Below are 27,967 nucleotides of genomic sequence, written 5' to 3' on the forward strand. Positions count from 1 at the left end.
GTACACCTGTCACACATCCCTTCTGAAAAGGCACGTCTAAGACCCGTTTTTAAGAACAAACCTGTCCTTAGAGGTCCTGTCTATGATCCACCCACTGTGTGAGCCAAATCGCACCACGTCAGTCACGACTACTAAAGCCAAAAATCAATTAGGTCGTCTTTTAAAGAGTAGGCTGTAGCTGGGAGAAGCAGCTGTTTTGAACATAAATAATGGGCATGGGCACCCACGCTGGCTTAGCTTGCAGCCACAGGCACCGCTTCCATCAGGGGAATCAAGGCTAGCACAGATGGTGACTTTTTTTTCTTTTTTTAAGAAAGAAGCATGGTGACCGCTTTCTCTGCGCTCCCGTTCGCCGGTCCCAGACCCCACTAGGCCGGGAGGCATGTCCCTCCGCAAGCAGACAGGGCCGGCTGGAGGAGGGTGGGAGTTAGGACACCGACCTGAGTTGTTCAGATCGTTGGGGCGGCTCTCGGCCTCGGAGCTCTGCTCACTGCCCATGGTGCCGGCAGCGGTGGCAGCGGAGGAACGGCGGGACGGGCGCTCACCGCCCCGGCGGCGGGCGACAGAGCAGGGGCCGGGGACCAGGGCAGGGATGCTACACAGTCTGGACGCCGCGGCGGGGCCGAAGCGTGGAGAGGGCGCGCCCAGCCCACGCGAGGGGCGCGGGCGGCGGGGGATGGGCAGGCCCTATTTGGGGAACTGACGCGCAAGGAGGCGCGGCGCGGCTGCACGCTGCTTGCCTGCCTTCTTTGGGGGAACCCAAGGGGAGGAGGCGGGGTACGCCCGGCTTCAGCCGCGCCTGCGGCCGACGAGCGGCGCGGCTTTCACTCACTTGCTCATGCGTCGCAGGCTCGCTCCTTCCGGGACGCGGATTGGCGGCGCCGGCAGCGCGCGGCCGTCAGTTCCGGGTTGGAGAGCCCCCGCCCCCGACCCGACGGAGGGCGGGGAGACTCGCGCTGGCTACTAGGCCCGACGCAGCTTTAAAGGGCCCGACCGCCTCAAAGCCAGAACCGCCCTCGAGGGTAAGCCCTTTACCGGTGTAATGATGCGTCACCTTTAAGCATCAGGCACACATTAGGCACTTTATCCCTATCGTTAGAACTTTACAAATTGGGTTTTGTTGTATGTATGGGTTTTTTTGGTTTTGTTTTGTTTTATTGAGATATAATTGACACATAACATTATTTTAGTTCCAGGTGTACAACATAATGATTCAATATTTGTATATATTGTGAAATTTTAAACCCTCTTTTACAGATGGAGAGAGGGCTAGATAGACTTAGCTTTGGAATCCACAACTGTTTGGATGCAAAGCTTCTGTCTCAGTTCCTAAAGCTGGGAGTTTGGCAGTGGACGACCATACAGAAAATACTAGATGGTGAAGGAAGGAGCTGGAGTTGAGAGAAAAATGAAGAAATAGAGAATGCTGACTCACGTGTTAGGGTGTGTGTGCATCTTGAAAGGAAGGTGGATGCCTCTACAGTCTCGGAGCTTTCTGGGGACCTTGACAATTAGCCACAAGCCGTTCTGAAACGAGCGAAGGTGAAGAAGGAGTACAAGTAATGCAAAACAGAAACTGCCAGTTTTGGCAGGTCAAGGACGTAGACCTAGTAATGCAGTACCATCAAGGAGTTAAGTGGCTCTGGAGTTCTCAGAACTTTGCAACTCATTTTATGTTGTTTGCTTCGCAAAATTTCAAGCAAATGCCGAGACTTTACATATATAAATATAATCTCAGAGGGAGTGCCAGAATTGACTGAATGATTAAGTCCCTTCTACTCTACCATATCATAGACGTTTCCCCTATTTTTACCTCATTTACTTTTCACAACAACCCTGTTGTGAGGCCCACAAACAGGTAACTTCCTCATGGTCACCAGGTAGCAAGTGGTGGAAGTAGGATTTAGGAATGTCTGATTTCAAATCGCACACTCTTTCCTCTACTCACTATTACAGTACTGTGAGAAAAATGCAAATGAATGTAAGTTCAGTATTCTGTGGGAATATGAAGATAAAACTAAAAACTGCCTGAGAAATCAAGTAGGCTCCTGGTATTTGACTGTAGTCTTCAGGTTTACCTAAACCACCAGGGTGATGGGACTGGGAAGTGCCCACTAAGCCATGTGACCATTCCCTCCTGGAGAGCCATTGGCTCCTCTCCCAGATCTGTCCTCTTTGGGGATGGGTGAGAGAGGAGGGAAAAGGAGGGAGTATAACTCATATTCTGGCTCTTGTTCCCCATCTTCCATATCAAAGTATATTTATCTTGTGTTCCATACCCTATTCTATACTGATGGGATAGTGTTTTTTATGCTTCCCATTGGATGAACATTTCATTCTTTTTATTTATTTATTTTATTTTTTCCCCCAAAGCCCCAGTAGATAGTTGTATGTCATAGCTGCACATCCCTCTAGTTGCTGTATGTGGGACACGGCCTCAGCATGGCTGGAGAAGCAGTGCGTCGGTGCGTGCCCAGGATCCGAACCCGGGCCGCCAGCAGCGGAGCACACACACTTAACCGCTAAACCATGGGGCCAGCCTGAACATTTCATTCTAAAAGAGATATTCTGTTCATCACCTGAATAATAGACAAATATATCATCCCATTCTCTGCTGCCCTGCAAGGTCTCTGCTGAGAAATCTGCTGATTATGGGGTTCCCTCGTATGAGAGAAAATTTTTTTCTCTTGCTGGTTTTAAATTTCTCCCTTCATCTTTGATTGTAGACAGTTTTATTATAATGTGTCTTGGAGAAAATCATTTTGGATTGAAATTTGGGGTTGACCTATTAGCTTCATAAACTTGAATGACCAAATTTCTCCTCAAGTATTAGGAAGTTCTCAGCCATTATTTCTTTAAATAGGCTTTCTATCCCTTTCTCCCTCTTTTCTCCTTCTGGGACTCCAATGATGTATACATTGTTTCTCTTGATGATGTCCCATAAGTCCTCTAGGTTTTCTTCATTCCTTTTCATTCTTTTTTGCTCCTCTGATTGGGTAATTTTAATTGATCTGTCTTCTAGTTCATTGATTCTTTCTTCTGGGTGGTCAAGTCAGTTATTGAAGCTCTCTATTGACTTCTTCACTTCAAGCATTGTATTCTTCAGCCCCAAAATTTCTGTTTGGTTCTTTTTGTTTTCTATCTCTTTTTGAACTTCTAATTTTGTTCTTGTATTGTTTTCCTGATATTGTTAAATTGTCTACCCATGTTTTCTTATTGCTCTCTGAGCATCTTTAGAACAATTATTTTGAATCTTTGTTGGGCGATCCTGGATCTCCATTCTTTGGGGCCAGTCACTGGAAGTTTACTGTGTTCCTTTGCTAGAGTCATGTTTCTCTGATTCTTCATGATCCCTGTAGCCTTGCATAGATGTCTGCACACTTAAAGTAGCAGTCACCCCTTCCAGACTTTATGGACTAACTTCGGTAACAGAAGACTTTCACCTTCAGGTGGGGGCATGCTGGAGCATGCTGTGACCCTGGGTCTAATGGTGCAGGGCACCAAGTGTGGGGGTGTGTAGTGGCTCTGGTTCCAGCAGGGAGGGCATGATGTCTTTTTGGCTCAGCCTGCTGGGATCCACAGCATTGACAACCATGTGGTCTTTGGTAAGCACTGGGGAGTCTACAGTGTCTTCAAGGGCTGTTGGGGTCCTCAGCAGCACCTCTAGGTCCAGCAGCAAGGGTCCTGGGCAGGCAGTGGTAGTGGCGAAAGCTGGTGGTGTGTGCACACTCAGCTGCAGGGGGCCAACTGCAGGTGCCTGTGTAGTGTCAGGGGCTAGTTGCAGACACACATGGAGTGGTGGGGGCCAGGGCAGGCAGCCAAGGCCAGTGCCAACTATATGCTCGCTGGCAGCTGCAGGGGCCCTGGCTGTCAGTGTGCACTACCATGGCTGCTGGGTCTTGCCATGAGTACACAGCAGTGGAGGCCAGTAACAGGGCTAAGGCCAGGAGTATGCAGGTGCACAGCTGGAGGGGCTAGCTGCAGGTGAGCGCAGTGGTGCAGGCCAGTGACAGAAAACAGGGCCTGATCCAGGCCCACAAGCAGCTGTGGGGGCCCTTGCTGTCAGTGTGCTCTCCTGTGGCTGCACAGTCTCCCCCTGGGCATGTGCACTGCTGCGGAGGCTGGGTATGGGCATCAGGTAGGTGGCATGCAAGTGCATAGCTTAAGGGACTAGGCTCGAGCATGCACACATGATGGAGATCAGCCACAGGGGTCTAGGCTGGCATCTTGCTCTTGTGCAGCTCTGGAGGCCTGGGCTGGCTGCCAGTGTGGTTCTTGGGCTCCAGGTGGGGGTTGAGGGGGGGCAGGCAGGGACTCAGGTAGCTGGTGTCAGTGAATGTGAATGCCTGTGAGGCAAAATCCGGTGAGATCTGCAAGGGGTCTTTGGTAATCGTGCTAGCCATTGGTGTCTTCAGTGGTGAAAGCTGCTAGGTTTGGCTGCAGAGCAGGTCACTATGAACTGCGATTGCTCCCATTGCATGGCTGTATTGGTAGCTCCTGCTTTTCTTCCTTGTTCCTAGCCATCTCTATCTATATCTTTATGTCTCAGATTTGCCAGTCTGGGTGGGGTGAAACTGAATCAGGACCTTCATGAGGCACCTGAAAGGCTGGGGAAGCTGGTCACTCACCCAGTTCTTCCTTTCCTGGTGAGGGGCACTCCTTCTAGCTGGGAAGTTACCTCCTGGTGCTGAGCAGTGCTGGCCTGGAGGATGGGATGATGCAGTCAAAATGAAGCTGTCTTCCTCCTCCTTATGTGCAGTTATTCTCAGGGTTTTGTTTCTACTGTGTTGCTGAAGTTTCTTAAGTGGACTCTAGAGCAATCTCAGAGCTGTTTTTGTTCATGGATAGCTGTCTAATTGTTGATCTTTGTGTGTTGGGGGAGGGGGAGGCTAAGGTCTCCTACTTTGCTATCTTTTTTTTTTTTGCTGAATGGATAAATAAAATGTGGTATATCCATATAATAGAATATTATTTTTCCACCCTCCCCAAAAGTAATGAAGTACTAATACATGTTACAACGTGGATAAACCTTGAAAACATTATGCTATGTGAAAAGAGTCTATCACAACAGACCATGTATTCTAGACACCACGTATATGAAACATGCAGAAGAGGCACTATAGAGACAAAAGTACATTAATGGCTGCGTAAAGCTCAGGAGGAGGAGAGTGGAGGGGAAATAGGCAGTGAGTGTTACTGGGTGTGGGGATCTCTTTCTGGGAGTGATGAATATGTTCTAAAATTTATTGTGGTGATGATCGTACAAATCTGTGAATATATTAAAAACCACTGAATTGTACACTTTAAATAGGTGAATTATCTCGGTAAAGCTGTTATTCAGAAAAATGATATCAGAAGATAAAATGCCTTAATTCAGTGACTCAACATTCACTGGTAGCCTATAATGTTCCATGCACTTTCTAGAGGCTAGAGATAAAAGATCCAACAAGACCTGGTCCCTATCCCTAGGAAGCTTACAGTCTGGCAGCAAGAAAATTAAGTGGGCATTTATAATACCAGGATTCTGCTAGAGGGGCTTAGAGGTAGGAGACATTTGGGGCTGATGCCTTTTAGCACCTTTAAAATCACTTCCCTCTCAATAGCAGCCTATGTGGCCTATATACGCAATAACTAACAACTGAACAGCCTTTTTTAGTTTATAAAGAACTTTCATATATATTGGCCCTGAATAACCTACCTATAAAGTAGGTAATAATTTCCTAATTTTATATAGAGGTTAAGGATTTTATTCTTGATCACACAGCTAAAAAGTAATAAAACCAGGGTTCAAGTTTTTTAAAACTCATTATGTCTCTATCCACTCCAGACCAGCTCCTTCTCCCATGTCTTTTTATTGCCTCGCACTCCATCCATCCAGTCTCCCAAGCCAGAAATCTGCTTACCCTTACCACCACATCCAACCAGTCACCAAGTCTGAAGAGCCTCTCTCTTTAATTTCTCTTCTATATCCATGCCCTGTTCAGAGCCTCCTCACGTCTTCAACATCTTTGAAAACAGAAGGCCTCTGGCCTCACCTTCTTCAATCCATCCTACGTGTGGCTGGCAGAGAGAATTTTCTAGAATATTAATCAGGTCTCTGGACCTGTCACTGCCCTGTAAACACTTTAAATAACTCCCCCTGGCTTCAGGATAAAGTTTAAAATTCCACACATGAGAACCGTCTTGCTTGGACCCCAGTCTCTCCCTCCATTCCTCTATGTACATAGGCAACCTTTGTGCCAGTCAAGATGAAATTCCCTGAATAGTCATACTGTTTTCTCTCTCTGGAATATTCAGCCTTTTTCTTTCCATCTAGCTAACTGAACTTCATTCTTCAAGACTTAACCTATGGTTGAAAACTTACGTTCACACAAAACCCTAAATGCAGATATTTATAGCAGTTTTATTAATAATTTCCAAAACTTGGAAGCAAGTGTAGGGGAAGAGGGAGAATCCCCCTCTGCCCTTTCCCTTAAGGTTCTTATGGCTGGCCAAATAATTAACAAGACAGGTTAGCAGGAGAAAATAATACCAAGTTTAATAACGTGTATACATGGGAGACACCAGGGACACTGAGTTTCTCAACAGAATAGCAGAAATTCTCGTCTTAAATACCATCTTCAGCTAAAGACAAAGGAGGATGTTGGGGGTGGGGGGAGTCAGTTACAGGAGATTACCACTAAAGCACAGTAAACAAGAGTAAGGTTATTATGCAGATTTAAGACCTCATCTTCCACATTGATAAGTTTCTACAAATGAGGTGGTCCCCCCTCTTTCCAATACAGAGAGGGAGATACCTTTACAAATGGAGATTTCCCTTGTAAATGTTTGTCTGGCAACTCCTTGCAGGGCCATCTAGAGAATGTGGCCAGAGAGACAGAATTTTTGATAAGATGTGCTTGTTGGTGCCTTTCCTATTGTAACATCTATTTTACATTATATTACGGCTATCAGATAGTAACTGCTTCCTGGAACAGGTCTTCTATTTCAAATTCTTTAGGCAGTTAGTGGAGGAGGTCAAATGTCTGTCAGAGAAAACAATCAAGGTAAAGAGATATATTTCAGGGTGGCCAGATCTTGATCTCCCACACAACCAAGATGTCCTTCAGTATGTGAGTGGATAAACAAACTCTGGTATATCCAGACAATGGAATATTATTCAGCACTAAAATGAAAAGAGCTATCTAGCCATGGAAAGACATGGAGGAACCTTATATGCATATTACTAAGTGAAAGAAGCCAATCTGAAAAGGCTACATTCTGTATGATTCCAACCATATGACATTCTGGAAAAGGTAAAGCTCTGGAGACAATAAAAAGATCAGTGGTTGCCAAGGACTGGGGTGTGGGAGAGAGATGAATAGGCTGAGCAGAGAGGATTTTTAGGGCAATGAAAATACTTTGTACGATACTGTAATGATGGATACATGTCATTATACATTTGTCCAAATCCACAGAATGTCCAACACCAAGAGTGATCCCTAAGGTAAACTGTGAACTTTGGGGGACTATGACGTGTCAGTGTAGGTTCATCCTTGGTAAAAAATGTACCTCTCTCGTGGGGGATGTTAATAATGGGGAAGGCTCTGCATGTGTGGGGGCAGGGGGTATATGAGAAATCTCTGTACCTTCTTCTCAATTTTGCTGTGACTCTAAAACTGCTCTAAAAAATAAAGTCTTAAAAAAAAAAATAAAGATTGAGCTTATGCACTTCCTCTCAGAAGTCTGGATTATATGTCCCTCTTCTGAGCTTCCTTAATTAGCATCTTCTATCATAACATTTATTCTTTATACAATTGATTTACTTGTTTGTCTCCCCTACTGAACTATAGGCATCTTAACAGTAGATCCCTTGTCTTATTGATCTTTAATTTCCCCTGCAAGTGTTTAATATATGTTTTCTGAATAAAATACTTTAAAAAAAAATCTGCTTCCACATAAATGGGACTTTTAAGTATCAGGAGAAGAATCTCTTCAGGCAATGAGGTGACAATGGATATAATTTCTAATTTAAACACCTAGTTTATATCAGTAGAAAAGAGAGGTCACATTTCTCTTTATATCAGTAGAAAAGAGAGGTCACATTCTTTATGAATTCTTTGAATGTGACCTCTGTATACTCTGGACCCTTAAGTATATCATCTGCTGAGATAAAATGTACTGTGTACATCAGTGTCTTATTGCAACAGGAAAATCACTCCAATGGGAAATCACTGTGGAATTTCCTTGTCTTTGGTAACTCTTTAAAACCAAGTGTTCGCAACATTATTGTAATTCAAGAGTAGGTCATCCTCTGGATACAGCTGGTAGAGTTAGTTTCACACAATGGACCATTGTTCACAGGCATTCTCTGTCAACATATGCTTCCTGTAGCTATTGGTTAAAACTAGGATGTAAACTGTTGGCTGAATCAGGCCTAGAATAATAATCTACAATTGCATAGTGCTTTAGGTTTGAAAGTTCTTTCACACCAACCAAGGTGGAGATATTGTCAAAGGTTTGACCACTTGGCAAGTTAAGTGTCCGTGGTTTAGTAATGTTGCATTTGTATGTGTGTATATGCGAGTGGGGGTGGAGTGAGCAGTGATTTAGAAGCACACTTCTACAGCCTATGCCCTAGTAGTTCTTTCTCACTCATTCAATGCACAAATATATTGTAGTTAAATATTTACTGAGTACCTAGTGTGCACCAGGTACTATGCTAAATGTTAGGGATATAATATTAATAACTATAACAGACACCATTGTTTTCATTGTTAGTAGCCCATGGAAATTAATAAACAGAAACCTCATTAAATTGGAGTCTGGAGGCCACAAGGGACACTCTCACGCCCTATATCAATAGTAGAGCCCAACAGGAAGAAAAAAGACTTTCTCTTTTTTTTTTTTTTTTTTGCTGAGGAAGATTTGTCCTGAGCTAGTGTCTATTGCCAATCTGTGCCAATCTTCCTCTGTTTTGTATGTGGGTCACTGCACGTCATGGCTGCCAATGAGTGGTATAGGTCTGTGCTTGGGACCGAATCTGGGCCACTGAAGTGGAGTGCACTGAACTTAACCATTAGGCCACAGGGCCAGGGCCAGCCCCAAGACTCCCTCTTCTTGACCAGTGAGAAGCTCAGGGAATGAGAGACTGTCACAACTCAGCCAACGAAAAGCCATTGCACCTTTGTTTACAATAGCCCTCCCAACTTCCTCTTCCACACTGTAAAAGAGTTTCTCCTTCCCTTGTTGCAGGGGACTTGCACGTGCCTCACCATGGTTGCAAACCCCGAATTGCAATTCTTTGCTTATCCCAAATAAACCCTTTTGCTGGAGAAATAACAGGCTGTCTGTTTTTTAAAGTCAACATTTTGGTGGCCCATACGGGGATCCTGAGAAGACCCCCAAGGACTCTGATGCTGGTGAGCAAACAGGTGCATTACCCACAACAGAGCCCATTGAGCTCGCTGCTTTTCTTGCCAGCCTGGAGTTTGAGGGTGAATCTTTCTCCTGGATTCAAGCTTCCCCCATCTTTGCATTTGAGGCTCCCCAGGCTTTATTCAAGATCTATTTTAAGCCTTCATTCTTTTCTGGTTAAGGCCTTGTTTGTCTGTGAGTACTCAAGTAGCACTTCAGCCAGACTTGTTGAATCAGGCTGTACCTTGGAACTGCGCTAGCCTTCAGTCCATTTCCTTTTGGAACCAGACTATTTCTATTGAAACTGTGCTAGCCTTCGGGCTGACTTTGGGACTGTTTCATTGGAACTGTGCTGGTCAAGACTTTGGCCTGACTCCCTTTGGAACTGGACTGTTCTTTGGAACTGCGTTGATTCAACCTTCAGTCCATCTTAATAAAATCAGGCTGTTCTAATGGAACTGGCTGGTAATAAGCTTGCAGGCTGTTTGAGCTGTTTAAGCTATTTGACAATTATTCCTTTGCTCTAGAGAAAAATCTCTAAGAAATGGGATCCCAGTTATCTGAATATTTAGAGGACGCCCCCCAGCCCATAGGGATCCCTGCAGATTGTATGTTTAAAAACCACGGTCATTCCTCATGTGCATTTCTAACTAAATGGAACGATTTAACCAAAAGTAATTTAGAATATCAACGGCCATTGTGGGGAACTTTTGAACTCCTCAAACTTACTTTTCTTAAAGCTGAATTGGACAACCATAGATCTGTAATTTCCAAAACTGAATGGAATGCCTATTTCGATTGCTATTTTGAGGCTTCCAAACGTTATCAGAAGACTAAAATTGCCTCTTTGCAAGATAACATTTTAAGATTAACTGAGGCAAAAAATTTAAAAAAGATAAAGTGGCCTCAGAATCCTCATATTCCCCTCTTCCAGTACCATCTTGTTCCTCTTCCCCAATTTCTTTGTCTCAGGCCCCACCTCCGGTACCATCTTCCTCCTTCCCTTCTGTACCATCTACACCTCCTCTATAGCCTCAGTTCCCCCATACTAACTCTCTCACCAAACTTCCCCTTTTCCCTGAACCTCTCCCGGCTCCATCTTCCTCTGAACCTATCAGAACTTGTCCCTTTAAAATTAAGGCTTTTGAGGATCCAAAGGCCAAACACCTAATTTTTTATACTCCCTGAACTAAAGCTGAACTGTGAGCCATAGTCAAAGATTTTTCCAAGATAACTGAAGATCCTCACAGATTTGCTGAGGAATTTAAAACAGTCATTCAAATTTATCAGCCTGGTTTCTCTGACTTATGTCAGCTAGTTTATATGCTTGGCGGTGAAGGCAGGCCCAGCTGTGGATGAAAGCTGCTAATTGGGAAAATCTTGAAGGTCTCTAGAATTACAACCAGGAGACCAACCTGCTGACTTGTATGATCAGGCTCAGGTAATCGCTAGACGACTTCATCAGGCAATTCCTAGGGCTTTCTCAAAGCCTGTTGACTGGCACAAAATTCAGGCTTATGCACAAAAACCTGATGAACCTGTTCATGACTATTACAATTGACTTCAGAATGTTTTTTAAGGAAAAATCTGGTCTTCCTTCAGATGTTGATTCTACCCAGGTAGCTTTTAACTCTATGTTTATTAATGGGCTGCACTGGGACCTTTCCCTTGTAGTAAAAGGATGAGAATGGAATGGAAACTATGTCCACCCCAGATTTAGTTAGTTGGCAAACCAACTCTCTCCCATTCTAGATGAGCCACCTAAAAGAAACACTACTAAAATTCTTAATTTTCACCTCCAGCAAATGAAGGCCCCTAAATGAAACCAGAAACCTCCTAGTTTCTGCTATTATTGCAGACAGCCAGGATGTTGGAAAAGAGATTGTTATAAATTTAAGCACTTCAGGTGCCCTCAGCTCTCTAACCAGCCTTTCCAATGTCCTCCAAATGACAGGGCTCCAAGGAACTACAGGGGCTCTTCTCAATCATCTCTTTTAATTGGCTTGCAGAAACATTTCTCCAGATTGGACATGAATCTCTTTCTGTTCTGATTGATACTGGAGCCACACTCTGGGTGCTCAACCCCACTACTATAAAGCAGCCCCTACCTTGGAGTATTAAAAGAATTCAGAGACCGGGGATTTCTAATAGACCTTGTAGGGGAAGAGGGAGAATCCCCCTCTGCCCTTTCCCTTAAGGTTCTTATGGCTGGCCAAATAATTAACAAGACAGGTTAGCAGGACAAAATAATATCAAGTTTAATAACATGTATACATGGGAGAAACCAGGGACACTGCGTTTCTCAACAGAATAGCAGAAATTCTCGTTTTAAATACCATCTTCAGCTAAAGACAAAGGAGGATGTTGGGGGTGGGGGGTGTCAGTTACAGGAGATTACCGCTAAAGCATAGTAAACAAGAGTAAGGTTATTATGCAGATTTAAGGCCTCACCTTCCACATTGATAAGTTTCTAGAAATGAGGTGGGCCCCCTCTTTCTTTTTTTTTTTAATAATTTTATTTATTTATTTATTTTTTCCCCCAAAGCCCCAGTAGATAGTTGTATGTCACAGCTGCACATCCTTCTAGTTGCTGTATGTGGGACACGGCCTCAGGATGGCCAGAGAAGCGGTGCGTCAGTGCGCGCCCGGGATCCAAACCCAGGCCGCCAGCAGCAGAGTGCGTGCACTTAACCGCTAAGCCACGGGGCCGGCCCCCCCCTCTTTCTAATACAGAGAGGGAGATACCTTTACAAATGGAGATTTCCCTTATAAATGTAAATATTTGTCTGGCAACTCCTTGCAGGGCCATCTAGAGAATGTGGCCAGAGAGACAGAATTTCTGACAAGATGGGCTTGTTGGTGCCTTTCCCATTGTAACATCTATTTTACATTATATTACAGCCATCAGATGGAAGATCTGTTCCAGGAAGGAGCCACCATGTCAAATTCTTTAGGCAGTTAGTGGGGGAGGTCAAATGTCTGTCAGAGAAAACAATCAAGGTAAAGAGATATATTTCAGGGTGGCCAAATCTTTATCTCCTACAACCTCAAAAAGTTCCTTCTCTGAACCTATTCTCATTTCTTTAGGCCCTTTGAGGAAGACACACCCTTTTCTCCTTAGTTCCTCCACCCCTATTCGTTTATTAGGCCAAGACTTCTTGGAAAAGTATCACGCCAGAATTTCTTCCTCCTGAAAGGGGGAAATAATTCTAGAATTTGACAGAAATCATCAGAATGGCCAACTGATACCAAACCAAGAGGGCTCACTTCCTGGTGAGTTAAATAAGACTCTACATCAGTGAAAGTTGTCTCACAAAGTAAAATGTATTTGCAACAAATAGGAGACCATGAGGAATCATTTCCAAAGGCATGGCATTCCCAAACAAAGGAAAGCAGGAACTTTTATTTGGTTGGGGAATGAATATTCAAAAGGGAGAGGTGGGTATTTGCTTGCACAGGCTCAGCTGGAGAACATGCTCCCACATAATGAGGCCTAAGCTCCTCCTGGAGAGATCTTTGCATTAAAAATAAGGCAAAGGTCATGGGCATAGCGCTTGTGGTGAGGCTTGGTCAGTTTCAGGGTGGTTGGTGGTTACATCTCCTTAACACACAAAAGGAAAAGAAACAACTTGGAAAAACAGTTAATTGCTTCCAAACCCACCTTTGAGTTTCTCCAGGCACCTAGTTGGTGACACAACCAGGTGAATTAAATGACCCTTTGACATCTTTTATTTACTCTGTCTCTGACGGTACTAGAGCTGATTCTGGAAACACAGACCATTTGTCCCTATTGAATCAGCTACCACCCTCCTTATGGGCAGAATCTTCAACTGATATTGGTAAAATTCACAGCACACCTCCCATCAAGTTCAAATAGATCCCTCAAAACCTCTTCCCATAATTTATCAATACCCTATAAGTAAAGAAGCCCTTCAAGATATAAAGCCCATATTAGAGGATTACGAGGCTCAAGGCCTCATTTTCCCTTGTACTAGTCCCTGTAATACTCCTATTTTATCTGTGAGAAAACCCGAGGGCCGGGGGGGAAGTTTGTCGAGGACTTCTGAGCAATAAATGACATTGTTATCCCTCAACACCCTGTTGTTCCTAACTCTCATACTCTACTAACATCCATTCCCACTGGAAGCAAATTCTTTACGGTAATTGCTTTATGCAGCATTCTTTAGCATTCCAGTTGATGAAGCTAGCCAATACCTTTTGCCTTCACTTGGCAAGGAAAACAGTTCACCTGGACAGCAACGCCTCAGAGTTTTACTGAGAGCCCTTCTTATTTCTCACAAATCCTGAAGGCAGATCTAGATAATATAAAGTTCCCTAGGGGCTCTACTTTGTTGCAATATGTGGACGATTTGCTGCTTTGCTCTCTTTCCCAAGCTTCCTCACAGGAAGATAGCATCCACTTGCTAAAGCTTTTAGCCTTAAAAGGACATAAAGTCGCCAAAGGGAAGTTGCCAAAGGGAAATTGCACTTTGCCCAAACCCAGGTTCAATGTTTAGGGCATGTGATATCAGAATAAGGGCTATACCTAGATCCAGATAGGCTTCATGGTGCCCTAAGTTTCCCCAAACCCAAAACTAAGTGCCAACTGCAAGATTTTCTCAGGCTAGTTGGTTATTGCAGAAATTGGATTCCAAGTTTCTCTCCTATGGCCAAACTTCTGTATGTTTTACTAAACAACAACAATCCCAACCCAATTTTAGGGAAAGAACCACATGACATAGCCTTTAAGGCCTTAAAGGAGAGTTTGGTGAGCCCACTTGCCTTTGGACATCCTAATTATCAGATTCCCTTTTTCCTTTTTGTATATGAAAAGGGAAGGGAATACTCTTGGGCTACTCACCCAAAAACACAGGGACCACCATTGACCCATAGGGTATTATAGCCAGCAACTGGACCCTGTGGCACGAGGATACCACCCTTGTCTTAGAGCCATTACTACCACTGCCCTTTTGGTTAGTTCCACTGCGAAAATTGTTGTGGGAGCCCCTTGTCAACTTAAAAAGTAAATTTGCCAGTTATTTTACCCTCAAAATGAGTTCATTCGGGAATAGCCAAAAGAATTGCAATTTGGGATGTGAATGCTATGGTGAACCATAGGCAAATCCAGAGAACAAAGGAGGGGAGCTTGCTTTTATAGAGAAAAAGGAGAAGTAGGGAGGGGCTGTTCTAAAGGAAAGTCCATTGGGGAAAAGTAACAGTTCAGGGTGGCATCAGCTTCTCATTGGCTGAGCTGTGGCCTTTCTCATTGGCTGGGCTGTTGCCAGGTGGGGAGAGAAATCTTCCTTCGTTAGTAAAGTAGTTGTACTTCCTGTCAGAGATGTAAGCATATGTCTCTCCCTGTTTGGAGTAATTGATTATGTACGATAGGGTGTGAGAGCTCCCCCAATATGCCTTCCCAGCTCCAATTTAGTTGAGGTTTCTCTTAATTCATTTCACACCCTTTAACCATTTTTGTACCTTATGCTGTAGAAGCCCTGCTGAATTCTCATCACACTCGATATATTTTAGCCAGCCACCTCACCTCCTATGAAATCCTTTTGTTAACTACTCCTCACATAACTCTTTCGTGTTGTAACAACCTTAACCCTGCTATTCTCCCCTCCATTACTAACAAAGTCCCTCACGACTGCTTAACACTGATGGATCATGGCTTACTGATAGTTCTTATTTAAAAAGTGACAATGGTAAATATTGTGCTGAGTATGCTATTTCAATTCCTTTTGATATCCTTGAGGCAGCATGGCTACCTTGGCTACCTTTACCTATGGCTACCTTGCCCCAACAGGCTGAATTATATGCTCTTACATAGGCTTGTACTTTACCCAGGGGCAAAACTGCCACTATTTATACTAATAGTAGATATGCTTTTGGAATACCTCATGATTTTGGAATGTTGTGGAAGCAACATGGCTTCCTTACTTCCAGCAGGAATAAAATTAAAAATGGCCCCCATGTTCAGGAATTATTAGATGCTATACTTTTACCTGCTGCTTTAGCTATTATTAAGATCCCAGGGCATGCTAAACTTGACTCTCTGGAAGGTAAAGAAAATCACCTTGCTGATATTTCTGCAAGAAACACAGCCCTTGGAGGAACCAACATCAGCCAAACCTCTGTCATGGTCCAAAGGGATATTTCCCCAAATGATAACTTAGACTAGAGAAGCCTAAAAATTGGCCTCCAAAAAGGAAAAACAAGATTGGAAATTCAACAATTGTTGGTTTGATAAAAAGAGAAAGTTCTGGTTTGGACCAAATAACAACCCAGTCCTACCAGAGACTCTAAAATTCCCACTGCTAACTACTGTACATGCATTAAACCATTGGTCTACTGACAAAATGATGGCAGTCAAGAATCAATATTGGTGGGGAAATATTAATAAGGCCACAAAAAGTGCCTACTCACGTGTCCCACTTGTCCAAAATACAACCCAGAGAAGCCTGTTCATACTGCACCCAGACATTTCAAACTGCCCAATGGACCATCTGAGGTTTGGCAAATGGAGTTCATTCAACTTCCCCTGTCTCATGGATATAAGCATGTTTTAGTCATGGTCTGTTTGTTTTCTCACTGGACTGAAGCCTTTCCTTGCAGACAGGCTACTGCCTCTTCTGTGATTAAAGTCCTTTTGGAAAGGATTATCCCTACCTGGGGAACTCTTCTCAAACTTCATAGCGATTGGCAAACCAATTTTGCTGGTCAGGTACTTCAACAGTCTGCACTGTTTGGCTGGTTTTACAACACTTTCACTGTGCTCACTACCCTCAATCCTCTGGTTTAGTGAAATGCACCAATGGCATTATTAAGAGTCAATTGGCAAAATTTGTAGAGACCCTCCAAATATCTTGGCCAAAAGCATTGTCATTGGTCCTTCTGAATCTCAGATCCACCCCCTTTGGAACTCATAAACTCTCTCCCTTTGAGATAGTCACAGGACACCCAGTGCACTTGGCTCCTGTCTCTTTTGACCCACAGCTGATAAAAGGAGATATACTCTAATATTGCAAAGGCCTAATTGCTTCTATTAAAAATGACCATGTTTTGGTAGCAATCTTTTCACAGTGTGCTCCAGGGAGATGAAAACCTTAAGCATCACGCCTTGCAACCTGGAGATTTTGTCTATTGGAAAAGACACCTCCAGAGGGATTCTCTTCAACCTCACCGAAGGCCCCTATCAGGTACTGTTAACCAACCCTTGTGCTGCCAAACTCCAGGGAATAGACCCTTGGCTTCATGAGACACACCTAAAGAAAGCGCCAAACCCTGACTGGACCTCCACATCATCTGGTGACCTGAAAGTAAAGATTTCCTGGAATTGAAGCAGAAGACATCTGATGAGACAGCTTTCACAAGATGTCAGGACCAGGCCTGTTGGAAGTTTGTCTGCCAAAACTTAATGATGACATAACACTTCAAATGTTCTCCAATGCCTATGATCTTAATAACATATGGATTTAGATAAAAAGTGCCTGAGGGTTCTCCCTCCTACCCTTCCTTGTTACTCACATGTGGCCACAATAGGTTTCCAATCTGTGCACTTTCCCTCCAATGTGGGACACGACTTCCTGGCATCAAGGGACAAAATGCTGATGAAACCGGAAAAACCTGACTCTTGATCAGCAATGCTTTCAGAGAAAGATCTTGATCAAAAGGGGAAAATGTGGAAATTAATAAACAGAAACCTCATTAAATTGGAGTCCGGAGGACAAAAGGAGAAGCTTTTACGCCCTACATGATAGCAGAGCCCAAGAAGAAGAAAGACTTCCTCTTCTTTTTTCTTTTTATTTATTTATTTTTTTGATGAGGAAGATTAGCCCTAAGCTAACATATGCTGCCAATCATCCTCTTTTTGCTAAGGAAGATTGGCCCTGGGCTAATATCCATGTCCATCTTCCTCTACTTGATATGTGGGATGCCTGCCACACCAGGCATACCATGGCCTGATAAGCCATGGGTATGTCCACACCTGGGATCCGAACCTGTGAAGCTTGGGCTGCCAAAGCGGAGCCCGCAAACTTAACGCCACCAGGTCGGCCCCAAGACTTCCTCTTCTTGACAGGCAAGAAGCTCAGCCAATGAAAGACTGTAACAATTCAGTGAGTGAAAAGCCACTACACCTTCAACTCTTTGTTTACAGTGGCCCACCCAACTTCCTCTTGGTGTGGATGGAAGAGTTTCTCCTCTGCTTGTTGGGGGGACTTGCAGGTGGCTCACAATGGTTGCAAACCCTGAATTGCATTTCTTTGCTGATCCTCAATAAACCCATTTTTGCTGGAGAAATAACTGGCTGTCTATTTGTTTAAGGTCAGTAATCCATACCTATAAAGAATAAATCCTGCAGAATCCCACGTGTCTTCTCTGAGGCTTGATTTGCGTATAATATTTAACTCAACTAATTGAGGACCCTCCATGCTTCCAATTATCAAAAGGGGATTCTCATAACCATGCCCCAGAGAGAATACACCGTAAACTCGTGAATGTGGAAAAACTGCGCTCAGTGGCTGCCTCTGGGGAGGAGGACTAGACTAGGACACAGAGGTGAGAAGCAGATTGCCACTGTATACATGTTTGTACTGTTTGACTTTGGTCATGTGTATTTGCGCGTTCTCTGGCCTCCAGGAAGCGAGAAGGTACAGCGGCAGACCCCTGGGCCAGCACGAGCGCCCGCCCACGCCCCCTCGCAGCGCCCACAGCCTCCGTGCTCGGCGTGGGGGAGTGGATTGGGGCTGCAGGACAGGCGGCGCTGCCGGGGGCGCCCGGACTCGCCGCGGGGAGCGGCTCGCCTCCCGCCAGTGCCCAGGGGACCGCGCTCCAAGTTGCTAGGAAGCAGCTCCGGGTTGCAGTGCAGGAATGTGCCCTCCCCCCCGGCAAACTTTCGGCCTCTGCAACGGAAGCAGGAACTTGGGCACCACAAAACCTGCCGGGCGGGCTGGAGCTGCGGCGCATCCCCTGCCGCCCTCCCGAGACCCTGGCGCCGATTCGTCGCTCATTCCCCGCGAGTGCGTTGGAGCTGTCCCCGCACCGGGAGGGCAGCCGGGACCCCCGCGGTCCTCTCGCCGCCAGGTAAAGGCGCCTCCGCCCTGTCCTCCAGACCGGCCGCGGGCAGCGTCGCCACCTGCAGAGAGCAGCTCCTCTGCTTTCCCTGGGCGAGGCTCCCCCACCCCTCCGGGAGCACGCGAGGGACCAGGCTGGGGCGAGGAAGGACTGAGCGGGGTCTTTGCGGCGCTGCGGCATCCCAGAGGGGGTCTCCAGGCAGGCAAGCAGCACCTGCCATAAATGGCACTGGCTCCGCGTCGTCATCAGGAGAGGCAGAAGAATACTTTAGTGAGCGACATACATATCCTCAAAGGAAGGGAAATTTTTTTCCTTGCGTGATTTGTCTCTGTATTCATTATTGAACCTGCTAATTGTCTAATATTCTATAGGGTGTGTGTGTGTGTAGTTATAAACATCTTGATAAATTAGGTTCGATTATGCAGTGAGTAAAATGATTTGCAGTATTTGACACAGTTGTGTATATGTACGTTTTAGTGACTATCGTAAGCAGGTATTGGAGGTCCGGTGCTTCCTCTCCCTCCCACTTGTATCCTTTTCCCTCTATCTTTCAACAAGATTCAACTTGACTTTGGACCTTTAAGGCCTAAATAATAATGGATTAGGAAAATTAATTTACCTAATAATTGTTGAGTATCTTTCGTAAGATAAAATCCTTAGTTCTTCTCGCAGTCCAGGCGCTGTGAAGATGCTGCATACTGAAAACAGCTCCTACCGCATCCCCTTGCATAGTTCAGGTTTCTTTGCAAGAGCTTGAGAAGAGATTCTGTCAGAATCCATTCAAAGTAAAGTATTGGCCTGGTTTTTCTCTTTTGTTCCTGTTTTTGTTTTCTTTAGGGCTAGAAAAGAGACTTACAAAATGTGGCAGCATAAAAAGGTAACCTGTGTCAGGATTCTTAACCTGGGGAGTCCATGGATAGTATTCAGAAAGTGTGTGAACTTCTGTGGAAAAGTTTATTTTACTAACGTCTAACTGAAACATAGCATTTTCTTTAAGAGGCATGTAGGCAAAAGCGATAGTAGTGTTAGAGGTAGCTCTGATTTGCCGCCAGTAGAAATCACAGATATTTTTGTGTCGTATTACTTATTGCACATATCTCAAAATACCATTTACATTCGACACTACCTCAAAATTATGGCAGTTCTGAGACGTGCCACTTGTTATTTAATAGGTTAATAAAGAAGCATATACATCACACGGTTGTTTTTATTTTAACTAAAAATGGGATAATAATGGGATCTATCTCATTAGAATTCTTATAAGGATTAAATGACATGATACATGTAAAGTGCTTAGCATAGAGACTGGCGTGTAGGAAATATAAATGTTACTTATTATTTTACTGTTTCAAAAGTTGGACATAACAGTTAGCAAGGAAGGTGCTAGCACAAGGACTTCTGCTCTATTACCATATGCTGGATTTTTTTTATTTTTAAACTATTTTGTTATTTTTTACTAACTAAAGTCTGTTTGCATTAGAGTTCACTCTTTGTGTTGTACAGTTCTACAGTCTTTGACAAATGTAGTGACATGTAGCCACCATTACAGCATCATACAGAATAGTTTCACTGCCCTAAAAATTCTCCTGTGCTCGACCTTTTCATCACTCCCCTCCTCCTAGCAACCACTGATCTTTTTACTGTCAATGTAGTTTTGCCTCTTCCAGAGTGTCATATAGTTGGAATCATACCTTTCAGACTGGCTTCTTTCACTTAGCAATATGCAGTTAAGGTTCCTCTGTGTCTTGTTGTGGGATGATAGCTCATTTCTTTTTATTGCTGAATAATATTCCATTGTATGGATGTACCACATTTTGTTTATCCATTCACCTATTGAGGGAAATCTTGGTTGCTTCGAGTTTTGGGCAATTATGAATAAAGTTACTGTAAGCATTTGCATGCAGTTTTTTGTTAGGATTTGGTACTGTCAGTTTTTTTGATTTTAGCCATTCTAATAGGTGAGTAGTGGTATCTCGTTTTACTTTGCAATTCCCTGATGACAATGATGTTGAGCACCTTTTCATGTGCTTATTTGTCATCTGTATATCTTCTTTAGTGAGATGTCTTTTCACTTCTTTTGCCCATTTTTAATTGGGTTGTTTTCTCATTGTTAAGTTTTGAGAGTTTTTGTATATTTTGGCTACCAGTCCTTTATTAGATATGTGTTTTGCAAATATTCGCTCCCAGTCTTTGGCATTTTTTTTCATTTTCTTAATGTGTCTTATGCAGAGCAGAAGTTTTAAATTTTAATGAAGTCCAACCTATCAATTTTTTCTATCATGGATTGTGCTTTCGATGTTGTATCTAAAAACTCATCACCTACTTTAAGGTCACAAAGATTTTCTCCTATGTTGTATTCTAGGAGTTTTATAGTTTTTCATTTTACATTTAGGTCTATGATCCATTTTGAGTTCATTTTTGTGAAAGGTGTAAGGTCTATGTCTAGATTTATTTTTTGCATGTGGATGTCCAGTTGTTCCAGTACCATTTTTGAGAAGACTATCCTTTCTCCATTGAATTACCTTTGCTCCTTTGTCAAAGATTAGTTGACTCTATTTGTGTGGATCTGTTTCTGGGCTTACTATTCTGTTCCATTGATCTGTTTGTTTTTTCACCAATATCACACTGTCTTGATTACTGTAGCTTTATAGTAAGTATTGAAATTGGACAGTATCAGTCCTCCGACTTTATTCTTCTTAGTATTGTGTTGGCTATTTTGGGCCTTTTTGCATTTCCATGTAAATTTTAAAATTAGTTTGTTGAGATCCACAAAATAACTTGCTGGGATTTTGATTGAGATTGCATTGAATCCATAGATCAAGTTGGGAAGAAACTGACATCTTAACAATATTGATGAACATGGAGTATCTCTCCATTCCTTTAGATATTCTTTGATTTCTTTCATTAGAGTTTTGTACACTTGTTTAAAAAACTAATTTGATAATTATACTTCAATATAACTCCTTTTGTCACTGCTTCATCAGTGTCTTGAGATTTTGTGTCCTCTCCCCTTCTGGTCAGGAGAGGCAAGAAGACGAGGGATTCCAGAACTCTGAGGCAGGCCTTCTGTTTATACCTCTTCCTTCACAGACACTTGTCAGCTTTTAAGCATTGATGGGGTAGTATACGTGTTTGTGCCTATTAGTTCTTTATCAAGTTTTTAATGAAAGGTTGTCTCAAACCTATTAAAAGTGAAATGAATAAAAAATACATTTTTATTTCTGTCTTTCTATAAATTGTGAGTCATTTACATTGACTTGAAGGAAATGAAATGTATCTTCCCTAGATTTGTTAAAAGAAACAAAACTCATTGTTGATTTTCTATTTTCGTTCTAGAGAGAAATTCCATCATCTGTGCAATCTTCTTGAAGCAAATTAAGACCAGAGGGAGGGTTATCCTTGACTTTTGAAGGCTGACCACACTGAAGCCTAAAATGTTCTTCAAGCAAGAATGGAGCTTCACTTACACTTTTGTAATAATTTGTTTCCTGACACTAAGGCTGTCCACCAGTCAGAATTGCTCCACCAAGAGTCTAGAAGATGTTGTCATTGACATCCAGGCATCTCTTTCTAAGGGAATCAGGGGCAATGAGCCCATCCATACCTTAACTCAAGAAGACTGCATTGATTCTTGCTGTTCAACAAAAAGCATATCAGGTAAGTAGTAGTCACGTGGCAACTCTTTATCCCATGTGTTTTGTGACATAAGTAGCTGGTTGATGTGGCTAAATAGTTTATACTAGTGATTTTCAATGGGATAGAACGGTGGGTGACACAATCACTGGAGGAATGTTCCACAAATGTGCTCTCCCCTCCCCTAAGCTGATGAGTGTATGAGTATATCACTTAGGTGTTTGTGTAGAAAAAAGGTTGAGAACCACTGGTGTTATGTTCTAACAGGCATCTAAGATGTTGAAAACAAAATCCTATTTAAATCCTTTGCTACCTTCATCATGGGGTATTGGAATACAGTGTGATATTACAAAGAACATTTAAACAGAGAAATGGAGTTGAGACAAGAAATAAAATTCTTAGCTCATCCCATAGAAAAATCAGCATTTGATTTTTTTTTTTTTGTTTTTTGTTTTGGTGAGGAAGATTAGTCCTGAACTAACATTTGTGCCAGTCTTCCTCTATTTTGTATGTGGGTCATCACCACAGCATGGCTTGATGAGTGGTGTAGGTCCACACCCGGGATCTGAACCTGCAAACCTGGGCTGCCGAAGCAAAGAAGGCCAGACTTAACCACTACACCACAGGGCCAGCCCCTAGCATTTGTTTTTAAGTGAAAGTACGAAACTTCCATTTTATCTCCCTTTCCTGGAGCTGCTGGCATAAGGTGAGTCAGGACACACTGGCCACTAATTGCAGCTTCCAGGACTCAAAGGGGCATGGGAAGTCGTTCAGTCTGACCCATTCCCATGACATGGAAGGAAACTGAGGCCCACAGGTTTGAACCATACCTTTGCATGTTTCAGGCTCTAAACCCATGACCTGAAAAGAGAAGTATATACCTAAGTGAAACAGTGGTCGTTTTTCAGTTGTTTATGACCCTCTCCTAATTCCCTAAATGGGAAAAAACACTAAATTTATTGAGCACCTAATGCCTTGCTAGGTGCTGGAGATAAAACAGGGAATAAGATGGACAAGGCCTTGCCATCAGAGCCTAAAAGAGCTAGTGAATGTTGGACTAGTGATTTTTACTTGACTTATTAGTCAAGCAAATCATATGTTTTCCCTTTGATCTTTACTTCCTTTTCTTTCTATAATGGTTGTGATATAGGAAGGAAGAAAGGAGGGTAGGAGGGAAGGAAGGAATATATATTTGGTCTTTGTCTCTGATTCCTGGCACAGAGTTCCTAAAACTCTTCAAATTTCCTGAGCATAGGAGCTGCTTTTGTTATTCAAATGAGCCCCTTTCAACCATACTTGAGTTTATACTAATGAGAGAACTCTTGATGGGGCCCTGGATAGCTTCAGGATGAGTGCTAGTCACCAGAAGGTCCAAGCCTTGATTAGAAGCCTAGACCTTTCACCCCCTGCCCCCCCACCTCCAGGTAGGGGAGAGAGGCTGGGGATTGAATTCAGTCACCAATGGCCAATGATCTAATCAATTATGCCTATGTAAGAAAAAACCCCAAACAGTGGGTTCTGGGAGCTTCTAAGTTGGTGAACACATATCCATGTGCCAGGAGGATGGTGTACCCCAGCTCCACAGGGAAAAAGGCTCCTCTGCTCAGGAACCTTCTGGACCTCATCCTAGGTACTTCTTCATCTGGCTGTTCATGTGTATCCTTTATAATAAACTGTAATAGTAAGTATAGCATTTTCCTGAGTTTTGTGAGTAGTTCTAGTAAATTATTGAACTTGGGGTGGGGGATTGTGGGAACCTGAATTTGTAGCTAAGTTGCCAGAAATGTGAGTAACCTGATACTTGTGACTGGCATCTGAAGTGAGGGCAGGCAGGACTGAGCTCTGAAACCTGTGGGATCTGACACTAACAAGTTAGTGTCAGAGTTGAATTGAATTGTAGGACACCCAGTTAGTGTAGAAGAATCAGAGAATTGGAGAATTAGTGTGGAAAAGACACCACGTATTTGGTGTCAGGAGGCAAAAACCTTTCAATGGTCTTCTCAAATTGAGCAGTATACTTTGGGACACTCTTTATAGAAGTGATTTGTGGAAATTACAGAGATTTCATTTAAATTTCTAGTTTTCCTTGAAATGTCGATATCAACATTTATGTGAAATAGAAACTTCCCCTGCAAACAGGACTGAAGGCTGTGTGGCTATTTCCTGGCCCCGTAGGAAACCTTGCATTTCTCTTCACTTCCATGATGCACATTTAGTAGGAAATGAGGGTTTGCTGCTTTATTCTGCACACAAAATTGCGGTTACTGCTTTACTGTAAGCAGAGGTAATTGTGGTCTCAGTTAATGCATTTGACTTTTTCCTCATTTATTGAGCAATGGTTTTTAACTGTGTGGGGGTTCAAAAAACACTTAAGTAATTTGTTTATAGCCACGGACTCTAGAAAAATACCTATAAATGCAAAGGACAAAAAATTTTGCATACAATTTGGGGGACTTATACCTCGCCTTTACCCAAGTGCCCCCAAAAAATGGTATTGCAGAATTATCACATTACTGAGAAAGGAAAAGCTAAAGTATCTCTCTTGTTACCTGGGTAGTGGAGAGATGACATGATAAAAACCCTTCAGAAGCTAACTAAGTCTTATTTCCCATCCAGGGAGTCAAGGTTGATCCCTAACCGTGGCTTGATTTGAAGAAGTGGTAGTGACAGTTGGCAGACCATGTAGGTTTTTTTCTCTCCAGCTTTATTGAGGTATATTTGCCACATAACATTGTGTGAATTTAAGATATACAGAGGTGATGATTTGATACGTGTGTATATTGTGAAATTATCATCACAATAAGGTTAGTTAACACAGTTATGTCGTGTGTGTGTGTGTGTGTGTGTGTGTGTGTGGTGAGAAAGAGCATGGGTTTTATTTATTTTTATTTATTTATTTATTTATTTTTTTAAATTTTTTGTTTATTGCAGTAACATTGGTTTATAACATTGTAAAAATTTCAGGTGTACATCATTGTACTTCTATTTCTGCATAGATTACATCATGTTCACCACCCAAATACTAATTACAACCCATCACCACACACATGTACCGAATTATCCCTTTCACCCTCCTCCCTCCCCCCTTCCCCTCTGGTAACCACCAATCCAATCTCTGTCAGAGCATGGGTTTTAATAATTAGGCTGTATGCCTCCTAACCTTCAACCTATCCTGGGGTATATGATCCCTCAAGGGTTACAGGCCAAGATGTGAGACTACACCAGACTGAGGCCAAAGCCAACTCTGGGCTATGATGAATAGAAGAGTAATTTCTACTGGACATCAGAGGAAGAGAAAAAGAGGCCAGAAATGAAAGTTAAGAGTGAAAAGTGGGGAAAGAAGGAAAATAGAAAAGCCAAAATGATAAGGAAGAGCAGAAATGTGGAGAAAAAACCAAAAGAAGAATGGTTCTGATAAAAATTAAAAATTGAGGGGGCCGGCCTGGTGGCGTAGTGGTTAAGTTTGCTTGCTCCACTTCAGCGTGGTTCACAGGTTCAGATCCCGGGCACAGACATACATACCACTTATCAAGCCATGCTGTGGCAGGAGTCCTGTATATAAAAAAAAGTAGAGGAAGATGGGCAGGATGTTAGCCCAGGGCCAATCTTCCTCAGCAAAAAATAAAAAATAAAACATTGACTTTGCATTCCCTATAGTACTCAGATCCTATGTGGAAGGAGGCATGATATGAATGATGCAGAATTTACCGACTTCACCCAACAAAGCCAGACTCTTGGCTTCATAGGTGTCTGAGATGCTGTCAGCTTGCAAGAGATACATCAATCATTAGGGTTAGAGCCGTTTCTAAAGGCCCAACTCACCTGTGAGTTGTGTAAAGATTGCAAAGTCAGGATTTCTATGTATACTTTGATGGATATTTTAGCAAATAGAAGGCTTATGTCTAAAGAATTAAATGTACTATTAATAATTGGTTTTGCCAAAATTTCCTTACTTCAGATTTTTAAACCCCATGTCTTTATAAATTGCTTTAAGGACTAAACTAAGGAAAAGGAAATGATTCAGCAGTCAGCAAGCAAGTGAACAGAGGTGTTTGTGTTGGACACCAGAATAAATGAAGTTCTTCCTGCTGGCCCTACTCTTAAGAAAATCCTGTTTCAAAATAATGCTTATGAAACGTTTCATTGCAGGGGATAAGGCGTGTAACTTGATGATCTTCGACATGCGAAAAACAGCCAGACAACCCAACTGCTACCTGTTTTTCTGTCCCAGTGAGGAAGCCTGTCCACTGAAACCAGCAAAGGGACTTATGAGTTACAGGATAATTAGAGGTAATAAAAACGTTGTTCTTTTGTGACTGGAATTATTTAAGGACATGATTCATGTGAAAGATTTTCTACAAAAGAGTCGAAATAAGACTACCAAAGGGGGTCACAAATGTAGAGGCACACCAGAAAGATCTCATCATTTAAAATTCAATTTATTAAACTGATCATCTTTTTTCCAATGAAAGACCTCTGAATGATAGTATTTTGTTTTTGTTTTTATTTTTACTTTCCTAAGATAAAAGGTACACAGACCTTTCATGAAAACATTTTGAAACACCCCTTTAGAACAACGTTAGCCACACTGGAATAAGTGTACAGGTCTCTTGTTTTGAAAGGGTTTTAAGACCCATGTGAATGTATAAATTTCTAGTATGTTTGTCATTAGGTTCCAGTTATTTTACAATCACATTATCTGAAATAAAACTCACTAGATTTTATTGTCCAGACCTGGAGGGAAGTTCATTCGGGAAGTATTTATTGAGCATCAACTGTGTGCCAAATTCTGTGCAAGGCATTGGAAATACAGTCTTCATGTTTGGAACTTACATATTTGTTCAGAATACAGAAAATAAACAAACAATAATATAATTATTTGGATATATCTTGGTGAGATTTTGGCTTGTTAATTTTTCAGAATGAAATGCTTCTAGTATCAAATTTCCTTTTATTTGAGTTTTAGAAAGTGTTTGTCATTAAACCTTTGGCTATTAATAATATTCTATTTGTTCATTTACTCAATAAACAACAAATATCATTTAGCATCTCCTGTGTGCCCCACACTTCTTACGCACCAAGAATACAAAGATACAACACTAAACGTGGAAAACAAGGTTCTCACTTCTGGAACTTATGTTTTAGGAGTGAGAGAGAATAACTTTAATAAATAAATAATCAGGAAAATATAGTCACAAGTGCTATGCAGATAATTGAGATAAGAAAGTGTGATAGATAATCACTGGGTGGACCCTCTTGATTAGGTAATCAGAGGAAGCATCTGTGAAGAAGTAACTCATAAACTGAGATCTGAACAGTGAGGAGCCTGCTGTGAGAAGATCATGGGAAGACCTTCCAGGCAGAGGAAACAGGCTGTTCCAATATCCTAAGGCAGAATGGTTTTGGTCTGAAGAACAAACACTCCAGTCCCAGCTGGCTGACTCATAGTGAGCCATGTAAAGAGTGATATGCAAGAAGGAAGGAAAGGAGGGAGGTCACATACAGCTTTCTAGGCCAGGGAGACAGTTTTGATTCTAGGTATGTAATGGGAGGCCGTTGGAAGTTTTTAAGCGGGCGTGTAGCGTGGTGTTTTAAAGGTGATTTCTCAAAGCTCATTGTGACCGCTCTGTTGGGATGGACAAGGACGCAGCAGCAGGAGGGGATGTGGGAAGGTGGGTAGGAGACGGGGGCGAGGTCCAAGTGAAAGGCCGTGGCATTGTGGACCAGGGAGTTGGTAGAGGAGGTGGAGACAAGTAAACATCTGGGCTGTTGCAGAGGTGGAGTTGACAGGACTTGCTGATAGTGTGGCTGTGGGGGACAAGGAAAAGGGAAGCGCTGAAGCTGAGTCCTAGTTTTTGGCTTG

The 27,967-nt window shown here is 42.7% G+C and overlaps 2 protein-coding genes across 7 annotated transcripts in view; one reads left to right on the forward strand and one right to left on the reverse strand.

Moving 5' to 3' along the window:
* BORCS5 (BLOC-1 related complex subunit 5) overlaps window positions 1–902 on the reverse strand; it is an 87,627-nt gene extending 86,725 nt beyond the window's left edge. Inside the window, exon 1 of one of the 2 annotated variants that reach the window (XM_014791333.2) lies at window positions 833–902. In XM_014791333.2, the coding sequence (XP_014646819.1) occupies window position 833 (1 nt within the window). In that variant the 5' untranslated portion in view covers window positions 834–902. Of the gene's footprint in view, window positions 1–440; window positions 792–832 lie in introns of those variants that run through there. The other variant, XM_004435380.3, reaches the window with a different exon arrangement.
* A 49-nt stretch (window positions 903–951) lies between these two features.
* MANSC1 (MANSC domain containing 1) overlaps window positions 952–27,967 on the forward strand; it is a 33,493-nt gene continuing 6,477 nt past the window's right edge. The window contains exons 1-3 of one of the 5 annotated variants that reach the window (XM_087442730.1): window positions 952–1,022; window positions 21,808–22,128; window positions 26,254–26,394. In XM_087442730.1, coding sequence (XP_087298856.1) covers window positions 21,906–22,128; window positions 26,254–26,394 — 364 coding nt within the window. In that variant the 5' untranslated portion in view covers window positions 952–1,022; window positions 21,808–21,905. Of the gene's footprint in view, window positions 1,023–17,610; window positions 17,722–17,859; window positions 17,956–18,218; window positions 18,481–18,600; window positions 18,742–21,807; window positions 22,129–26,253; window positions 26,395–27,967 lie in introns of those variants that run through there. The other 4 variants (XM_087442731.1, XM_087442732.1, XM_004435379.3 and 1 more) reach the window with 4 other exon arrangements.

The sequence above is a fragment of the Ceratotherium simum genome, chromosome 17 (assembly GCF_057802395.1).
Source record: "Ceratotherium simum simum isolate JZ-2026a chromosome 17, ASM5780239v1, whole genome shotgun sequence".
NCBI lineage: Eukaryota > Metazoa > Chordata > Mammalia > Perissodactyla > Rhinocerotidae > Ceratotherium > Ceratotherium simum.